This window comes from Lynx rufus, unplaced genomic scaffold (assembly GCF_022079265.1).
Source record: "Lynx rufus isolate CCGP_SWC_20201006 ecotype Redwood Valley unplaced genomic scaffold, mLynRuf1.p SCAF_10, whole genome shotgun sequence".
In the NCBI taxonomy this organism is placed as follows: domain Eukaryota; kingdom Metazoa; phylum Chordata; class Mammalia; order Carnivora; family Felidae; genus Lynx; species Lynx rufus.
Genome location: NW_025814824.1, coordinates 85,658,646 through 85,669,091, shown reverse-complemented (window position 1 = coordinate 85,669,091; position 10,446 = coordinate 85,658,646). Strand labels below are relative to the sequence as shown.

General features: G+C 41.2%; 1 protein-coding gene across 3 annotated transcripts in view; it reads right to left on the bottom strand.

Moving 5' to 3' along the window:
* ZBTB34 (zinc finger and BTB domain containing 34) overlaps positions 1–10,446 on the bottom strand; it is a 27,432-nt gene continuing 16,986 nt past the window's right edge. For all 3 annotated transcript variants that reach the window (XM_047069679.1, XM_047069663.1, XM_047069672.1), the window contains exon 2: positions 1–6,602. In XM_047069679.1, coding sequence (XP_046925635.1) covers positions 5,078–6,592 — 1,515 coding nt within the window. In that variant the 5' untranslated portion in view covers positions 6,593–6,602 and the 3' untranslated portion in view covers positions 1–5,077. The remainder of the gene's footprint in view (positions 6,603–10,446) is intronic.

The following is a 10,446-nucleotide window of genomic DNA, read 5'->3' as shown; positions in this document are numbered from 1 at the left end:
TTTGCTCTAGCAGCATTTTTATTTACAAACAGCAATTTCCATTGACTTTATACCATAAAAAAGCCATTTACAAGCAAGAAACGAGAATTCAGAACAAAATTAAGCAGCACTGAAATATTCATGTCACAAATCTAAACAAAATGAATACAAGAGTAAAATATCATTTGAATAAATAGTCTTAAATTCATGCTATAAAATAATCCTTAATGGCAAGTTACTAGTTGATACAGCATCCGCTTAGCTAGCTTCATTTACTTCATATGGCGATGAAGTGTGGACTTGTGAGGTTACCAGTTTATATTGCAAGATAATGACACTGTGTTAAGTCATTCAAATTGCTCAACCATTTATAACGGAAAAAAATGTTAGCCCTACTAATAAAAGTGGTGAGAGAGATGGTTTTCACATTAGGAAAATGGTCATTCTCAAAGAAACCAGGTAAGTTTACCTCTTACTATAGTCAGGGCAGCAACCAAGGGCTTGGGCGGCAAGTCCAAAGGTTGAATTCACAGCATACTTGTCACCGAGGGGCAGCAAGAGGTCTGGTTACTGAATCTGCTGCAAGGCTTACTCCAGGGCTGGAGCCAGAACTAGGGTAGCCCTGTCTGTGCCAGCCCCAGAGGGGAACCGGGGGAAACAAGGTCCTCTTCCGGGCAGAGAAGTCGGGCACTGGGCAGAAACAGTGGGAACGCTCTGGCACTTACTGAAGAAGACGTGTGTGGCGTGTGACAACCATTACAAATTTGGAACAATGTGAATGACTCTTCTGAACGTTCAGTTCAGTTGCACTGAGTAATATGAAATCTATGATTTATGAACTAGATAGTTCCATATAAAGAATTTACATAATTCCCCAATACTTTCATATATAAAATTTAATAAATAACCCTGACCAGTCTAGAAGCACCATTCAAGGGGCATGTGCCCTTGGAAAATAGTTTAGGTGTTGCATATTTGAGTCCCTTTCAGTGGAGGCTTCACAGGAAACCATTACAGAATTTAACAATAACAAAGACAACAACAAAAATCACAGTAACTAATAGAAAAAGTTGTTAAAATAAAATACATTGATTTCTTGAAAGTAAAGCTCATTCACAGAGATGATTCCCACCCCCACCCCCACCCCCAGCCCTTGTTTTGTGTTCCTGCAAATTCTTCCTAGAGTCTAGGCCGTCAAAATAAAAGTAAAAACAAAACCGCACACGAACATATGCAGGCCTATGGTCTGGGCTAAGGGAAAAACAAAGACTTGGTTATAACTGCTGTCATGAGAAAAGACATCTACTCATGCTCTGGAAGATTGAAAAATTTTCAATTTAGTTCTACAGTATATTCTGCTTAACAGTGAACCGACAGTATCCTTTCTGCTGTATTAAAAAAAAAAAACAACACACAAACACACACACAACAAAACCAACCATACACACGCGCGCGCGCACACACACACACGAAACCAAAACTGCCAAAGCAGAGCCAATTGGGAGGCTTTCCGCTAACCAAAAAATGAACTTGTCTTCGTGTGCTGTATTTACAAATATAATTTCTAAATGTATTTACAGCTTTAGTAGAAATTAGAGGGGAAAGAACTGATCAGAACGAAAGGAACTGTTTAAAACCCACAAACGTTAGTAAAGTATAAAATTCTTTGTTTTCACAGTTTGTAATAGCAGGTTAAACACCTATAGAAAAGGACGCTGTCACTGTCTTCACATTGTCTACGTATTTGAAAAGGTAGCTCAAGGAGAGACTCAATTATGAACAGACCTGTATGAATTCAGGATATGTTTTGCTGTAAAAGATTTCTTCACAGATCGCTTTTATCTGAATTGGTTTTTGCATCTGTTAGAAACAAAACATCTAACCTAAACCTGTACAGAGATAGGGACTTTGCTTTCCAAAAAAAGAGTTGCTCTAAGGAGTTACACAGCGTACTTCGTCTGCGGAGACGTGGAGGGAACTTCGGGGAGAGAACGTTTCTGTTCTGTGGCCATGTTAATCCTCCTGGCACATCCTCCTGTGACAAGGCACAATTGATTGCTGCTGCCCGATCTGAATGGAGTTAACCTTCCACCCGCCACGCACGCCGAGAAACACGACAGCGTGCTCGCTCAGAGAGGCTACCCAGCTCGGTGCTGGCCTACGCGCTGCCTCCTCGAAGCCCTGTGGAACCTTACAGTACTGGGTTATGGCTTGAGAATTCATTCTTAACACTGCTAGCAGTGGAAAGGGTAAAGTGTTAGCAACATGAATGGGAGCAAGTGGAACTTGCAAAATGCGGAATCATGGTTCTTAGAGAGAAACTCAATCAATTTTCTGCCCCTTAACAGTCCCATTACAATGGTTGAACCTGAACTGTACAATCAAAGCAATGTATAGTTTTGTCAAAGACAATTTTGGATAAGTCACTCTTTGGTAAACTCAAACCAGTGAAACAAATTGACAAATACAAAGAACTCCATGTAAATAAGGTTAAGACTGACAACGGTGACAAGAACCAGGATATTCGAGGTACCTGCCCCAAGTGCTCTCCCCTCCTGACTTGTCTCATCTATCGCGGAATGCTCTGGAAACCTCTCAGAAGGCCCCAAGCCTGAGTGAAAAGGAGGTGTTCCTTCCCTGAGCCTGACCTCTCATGTCCTCCATTTGGGCGTTTCTTGTCACGAACTTAACTTGTTACCACCACACAAATTTTTTGCATTTAATTCTTAAAAGAAAAATCAAAACCCAACGTATTTGTGTAAGGAAAAAAAAAAATCACAAACGTTTACCTGAAACCCCAGAACATATTTAAGTGGGTAAACACTGGGGGTCCGGCCTCCCCTTGAGGCACGCAGCTTTGACAGGAGTTGAGCGAGTGCTTCAGGGAGAGCGCGCACCCCTTACTTAGGCAGTTTGACAGGAAAAGGCATACTATATACCCGATTTAGCAAACGCCGCTCCTCGGGAGCAGCAGGACTAGAGTGTCATCTGTACGTAGTAACACTGATGTGTGGCGCAGCCGTTCACGCGGGAACAGGCAGATCCTGTGCGCTAGAGACGAGCTACCGCACAGCGACCACCCCCAGGGGCTTAGCACACACAAGGGCCCGAATGATTTTCTTTTCTCAACAAAACAAAACAAAACAAAACAAAACAACGAAAACGAACAACAAAAACAAAAACCCCCAAAACCTCCCCTGAACACCCCCTACCTCCCACCATTCTTGGTATCTTAAGAGCCAAAAAAGCATGGAAAACCAGCAAACGTCCATTTCTGTACTCCTTCAACTCCTAAGCCTCTGGAGTTGTGTCTTTTTATGCCTATTTTTCTTTTGGGTGGTTTGTGCCGTTCTCCTGGGGAGACGTACTGGCTGCGGGCTTCAGAGCCAAGGTTCTCCAGCAGGGAGTCTGGAGCGCTGACATCCTACGGGCAGGGCGGCCCGCAGCACAAACTCACCGTCAAATTGCTTCCGAAAGTACTCTGTCAGGGTGCACAGTACCAAAGCGAACTTGTAGAGCCTGTTTTGTTTACTAGAAGCAGACGGGTAAACAAAGTACAGAGCTGAAGACACTTCGAAAGTACTGACAAGACATTTTTCAAATAGGACTCAGGTATGTTTTGATACAGTAATGTGTTTGCCAGCAAGCACATGCTTTTGAGGTCTCTTTTCAAGCTAGAAACTCAGGAGAGGAAAAAAAAAATTGTAATTCACTATTACCGTTAGATTTCACATTTTCTACAACTATACTGACCTAAAAGATACATAACATAAAAATAGCACCACGTGACCCAAAAAATGGTGACACACACAGATTTGGTGACACACAGAGTATCTTAGAGGGCTTTTTGACTGTTGGTTTCTTTAAGCAGGAAACACTGAGAGTGGGGGAGCCACTGAGGCTCTCGTTAGCACACACAATACTAAGATAGATATATTGCTTGCAATTCCCATAGAGTCTATCTTTACAAAAAGTACAAATTCCAAGTTCTGCAGTTTCCCTGGGAACTGCATGTAGAAAAAGTTGCTGTGCACCTGAACTAGCTGTTTGAAAAGAGGAAAAAAAAAACCCACAACACTGCTTGGAGAATTTTGTAGACAGAACTACAAATCCCTTTCCTTTAGTGTGAGTACTAACTCATGGTAGAGTGATTCGATTTAGTTACCTGGTGTGTTTCTACAGTACGGAATGAAGGTAGATTCGTAGGCCAGTAAAAACATTGAAAACCACTGCTCCTTTGGGGCTGGCTAATATAACACTACAATATGTAAAAAGGTCAGCACCACGGGTCATCCAGCTTACCTGCTGGACAACGAACAAAAATTCCAAACGGTTTCCAACTAGAGTTGAATACATTTTATGGCATTTGGTTTATGTACTTGTTAGGAAGCAGAGCTATGAACACTGTGATTTGCTTTGCTTGCTTTTGGACACAATGAATTATATATATGAAAACCTATTAACATTCTTTCGTAAGGGAAATAAAGGGGCAAAACCCTAACATTGGGTGGGGACGAGACAGAGTCAAAAGCCCTGTTCACATTGTATTAAATTATATATTCCTCTTACATTCACCTCAACCAGAATAAAATCAAATTTGAGAATGTATATATACTATATATATAATAATCGCTTTATTATATATATATATAAATTGTCTAACTACCCCTTAAAAGTAATTTTAAATTAGAAAAGGTTACCCATTTGTATCAGCTGACGGCATCCTAGTCTCTCTCCGTGGAAACGCACTGGTGCCAGTGCACACAACGAGAGAGTATGCCTCTTGGCAGAGAATGTAGGGTCAACCAGTTGGCATAGCTAAATCACTGGCAGATTTGGGATTAAGAGTTCAGCCAAAGAGGAATACTGTCAGCCTGTGTTTTCCCTGGATACGTTGCCCTTCATGCTTTGAGCTCCTTGGGAGAGGGAGGGCGGGGGAAAGGATAAACACAATGAAGTGTTCCTCCCAGAAACCTTAGAAAAACTGCCAAGAGACAGAGAGATTTCCAGATGGTTGGGAAAACCAAAGATTACAACAAAGCAAATCACAAATATGCATTGATTAATGTGCTTTGTTTGGGTGCACTTCGTTACCATCTTAATCAGGAGCATCAGACACTGTGTGAATTTCCATCCGGGAATCTAGGCCCATCTCTGAGGCCGACGCATCATTTTCTAGTTTCTGTTCCACATACACGTCTGTTCTCTCGGGGGACTCGATGCGACTCCTGACTTCGGCTACACCAGGGTGGTTTTTCCGCAGGTGCTGGTTGAGGGTACCTTGGAATGGAAAGCACTTGCCGCAGATCTCACAGCGGAATGGTTTGTCATCAGTATGACCCCGGATGTGGTACTCCAGTTGGTCCTTACGTGTGTACTTCTTCCCGCAGAACTTGCACACAAAGGGGGTGATTCCCATATGGAGCCTCATGTGCCTGTCGAGGCTTCCCTTCTGGTTGAAGGACTTTCCACAGTAAATGCAGATCAGCCTCTCATTGTACGGGTACCAGTGCCCTCTTGCACTCCTCTCCCGGGGGCTGCTCTCATACCCGGGGTTATTCATCATCGCTTCACTGTCAGAACCCTGCACCAAGCCCTGTAGATCACTGTGCAGATGGACAGACAAAGCCCGCTTTTGGCGAGCACGCCCTCCTCGGAAACAGCTCAGCATGGATCTGGACGGGCTGGAATTACTCAAACTTCCAAAAGCTTCGGATACGCTGGTTGGCTGTGAGGCCGCTTGGGAGTAGGAATATGCGTGCTGCAGCACAGAACCGTAGGACCCCACGTTCACTGCCACAACTTGTTCCCCATCCACCATCTCTGTGTGGTACCCGTCGTCCCCCAGGGAGGAGCTGTCGGAACAGCTGGGCCGGTCAGACTTCTCCATCTTCACTTTCACCTCAGTGATCTGGCTCTCCCTCACCAACAGGTCCCCTTGCTCGTGGTCCCCCTCTATCTGAATCTCGTACTCGGAAACGCTCCCGCTGCTCCCTCGGTCCGAGTGCCCTTCCTCCTGTAAGCGGCTGCGCAAAGCTTTGCTGGGCGTCGTCTCCATCCGAAGATCGCTGCTCGTGGTGGGCTGCCGTACCTGAGAGCAATATGGAGGGGAGATCTCAACCGGGTTGGCAAAGAAGCTGCTGTCCTTAACTCCATTACGACTCTCTGATGTCTCCTCAGCACCAACAGTAACAGAGTCAACATCTCCAACGCTGATTTTTGAATGGATGCTCTCCAGGATCTGCGTGCACTTGTCAATGACACACTGCATCTGAAGAAAGCTGGCTGCAGTCAGAAAACTGACAACATCCTTCAGCTGCAAGGACATTCTTCCAGTGTAACAAAATGAAAGCAACTGTTCAAACACATTGGGATTTTTAATCACAGATATTGACAAGCCACTCATGGTACTTAATGCTGAATGGTCCCGGAAATAGGGGGAGCTGGCAGCGAGGACTGCTTTGTGGGCTCGGAATGGCTGACCCTGAATGTGGACAATGATGTCACATAGTTTCCCTTGCAGGCGGAGTTCGTTTAGCTGGCTCAGAACAGTGCTGCTGTACTCGGGCACATCAAACTGAATAAAACTGCTGCTGTCCATTTCTACTGACATGAAGCGTAATCTGCAGAAAGAGAGAGTTTCATAATTCACCAGTGACTCCTCACTAAGTACAAGCGGCATAAACACAAGCTTGCAAACATAACACCACCACCACCACCACTGCAGCTACCATGCCGCCTGAGGGTCAGCCTTAGCATTCTTCCTCTTACTTATTTTCAGTCTTTCATGTCTTGGTTAATTCACCGAAAGTCAGATAACCTGAAGATCAATCAGCCTAGTGCCCCAACTGCCTACCATTCATCTTCATCAAAATTATCACATGTTATATATGTCAAGTCCTCTCAGCTCAAGAAAAAATATTTCCCTGTTTCACTTATTTCTGAGGATTTGGAATACTTTGTAAAAAATAAGCAAACTCATGTAAAGAATGTTCTGCCTCATTTGTATGTTTCCAATTGGTGTTTTTCAAGCAGATGGCACACTGGATACACTGAATGGAGCTAAACCTTTCTCAGTTTAGAATTTGAGTTGTTGTCTTGATGTGCCTTTTTTCCCCTTCAGGTCTGCACACCTTTATATCCTTTTGGATTGGTAATGGGCAGAACAATGCTCAATCCCTTTCAGTGAAGAGTTTTAGACAGGAGGAGTAACAAGAGTGATGGACACACCGCAAGCATATTGCTGTCCAACAGTGCTCCCAACTGCAGGTGGGCACACCTTGGGACAGGCTGGCTACCCTTGCCAAGAATCCACAGCACTAAATCTCTCATAAACATGTAAGTGTCTATAGCCCAGGCTGCACACTCTAACCAAAATATGACAAAATCAGATCTAACAATTATATTTTAGTGCTTAAAAAACCCAACCAACTGAAATGTAAGTACCTCCTGAATAAGCACCGAATCAAAGAGAAAATCAGAAAGGAATAAAACTATTTAGAAAAAAAAGAAAACTCACATAAAATCTGCAGCAAGAAGGGTTTAGGAGTAAAATTTACTTATGTCTTCAGCTTGCTTGAAAATGTATCCAAAAAAAGAGATGGATAGATAGGTGATAAAGCAAACAGAGTAATATGTTAACAAGCGTAGAGTATAGATGGTGAGTGTATACAGGTGTTTATTGCAAAATCCAACTTCTCTGTATATTTGAAATTTCTCAGAAAAAATGTTGAGGATCTTGAAACAACAAATTTTAACAGGGAAAGTCAGTGCCTTAAAAGTATTTAGCATTTTTGTTTCCAAATTTATTTATTTTTTTAATGTTTATTTATTTTTGAGAGAGAAAGAGAGATAGAGAGGCAGAGCACAAGCAGAGGAGGGGTAGAGAGAGAAGGAAACACAGAAATCAAAGCAGGCTCCAAGCTGTCAGCAGAGTCCAACACGGGGCTCAAACTCACGAACCATGAGATCATGACCTGAGATGCAGTTGGACACTCAACTGACTGAGCCACCCAGGCACCCCTTAAAAGTATTTATCATTAAACAACAAATAATAAATATACATGAAGTCACTGAAGAGGTCAGAAAAGGAACAAGTTAAACCCAAAGAAAGCAAAAAAGTAAGAACACTGAACAGCATATTATCATAGAGAAAGTTTTTTAAATTTTCAAAATTATAAGGACATCCTCGGAAACATAACTCATTAAAAGAGTAACATATTGTGACCAAATGTAAGGATGGCTACCTGTTAGGAAATATATAAATACAATCTGCCACATCAATAAGTCAAAGGAGAAAAACCACATAGCCGTAACAAGACACGACAACGTGCAATTTAATCTGACTCTCGCAGGAAAGGATCAACCAGTTAGTTTGACTAGATCACACAAGATTTTTTTTTTTTTATCATGTCAGAATTTGAGTTAAAACATTTTAGTTAAGGAGGAATACCGTGCCCTTATTTATCCTAGAGTTATGACTGAAATCAATTTGAAATCTGTACGGAAAGGGACATATTTTTAGAGTAACATAAATTGGCAGAATTAAACAAAAAGAAACAGAAGTGCCAAAGCATAAATGATCTTCAGGCCGTTCACACTGTTTTCGATGCATGTTAAAACACTTAAGGCATCTCAAAAAAAAAAAAAAAAAAAAGAAAGAAAGAAAATTAAAGCATCTCCATTTATATGGCATAAATCTCATACCAGAAGATGGTGAACAGGATAAAGAAGACAAGTGTCAACCCTACCTAAGTAAACAGATTTTAAAGTCCTCGAGGAAATCCTCGCAAATATAACCTATTAAAAGAATAATATATTGTGACCAAACGTAAGGATGGCTACATGTTAGGAAATATATAAATATAATCTGCCACATCAGTAAGTCAAAGGGGGAAAAACCACACAACCAAATCAAAACTATGCCAAACATGGATTTTAGAAAGTTAAATGCCTTTTCAAAGTAAGGAAAAAATACGAAGAGAGTATTTTCTTAATATACTTTCTTAATATAATAAACAGTACCTACTGCCAACCAACAGCACCATCATCCTTAGAAAGAAAACATTATACCTGCATTTCCCAAAATATATTCAATAGAACACAAGCCCATGAGTTGGTGTCAATATCCCTACCTCCTAGGAAGTAAAAAATATATTAGCATAATAACCCACCTGAAAAGTCCTGCAGACAAGAATTCTATTTAACTCAGTGGTTTGCACACTCATTTTAGCGTGTAACTCTTCTCCCAAGGTACACATGTAAATATTCCCAAGAATTAGTGTTCCCTGGTGCACACTCTGGTAAACACTTTCATAAGGCATTCCCATTAGTGCCTGGGAGGATACAAGGTTGTCTGCCCATCACTTCTCTTACTCTTAACATTGTTCTGGAAGTTCTAGCCAAAGCAACAGACAAGAAAAAATTAAGGCCCGAAGCTATTAGAAAAGAGGAGGTGAAATTACTATTCAAGGCAGACAGGACTATTTACACAGAAAACACAGTGAACCACTGGAACAAATCTGGTAGAGGCAGGATCTAGTAAATGGAGCGTTTCATAAATTATTGTACATAAAACACAAGTTAAGTAAGATAATGACAAGTTGCAACCAACAATAGTAACAGAAACCATAATATACCTGGGGGCTAAACAAAAAATAGTCAGGATCTGCAAAAAGAAACATTTTGATAAAGACAAAAATATGTATGTGTAAATGAAGATACATATCACGCTTCTGAAAAATGCAATACTATAGGCACTTTCCCACCAAATTAATTTATAAATATAATGCAGCCCAATGAAGAACATTCTTGGTAACTTCACAAAATGATTTTACAATTCATCTAGAACATTGCTGTCCAACAGAAATATAAGGTTAGCCACATGTGTAGTGTTTTCTAGCAGTTAACACTGTTTAAAAATAAACATTATTAAATTTTATACATTTTTACTTAACCTAACATTTAAAACATTCTCAACATATAAGAAATATTAGAAAGTTATTAATGAGACATTTTACATTCTTTTTTTCCATACTAACTCTTTGAAATCTATGTGTATTTTACACTTATAGCACATCTCAATTTGGAATAATCACATTTTAAGTGCTCAATAGCCACATGTGGCCAGTGGCTACCACACTGGACTGTGTAGATCTAGAATAAACACTGAAGAAATTTTAGAAAACAACAACAACAAAAACCCCAGCTAAACATCTAGATGTCAAAATGTATGATTAGGCTACAATTCATTCACTCTTAAGTATGTACTGCCTTCTATGTGCCAGGCACTAGGGGTCCCGGGGAGCTGTAATTCTCGTTATAAATTGTGACAAGAGCTACGAGATCTTTCATATTGGGCAGGGGCGTTGCTGCAGGGAAATGGTCCAGTCTTCCAGACATAAGGAATGACACGCACAAAGACTCGTCCTTCCTGAGCGGGAAGGAAAGAAGCCTTCGAGAATGTGG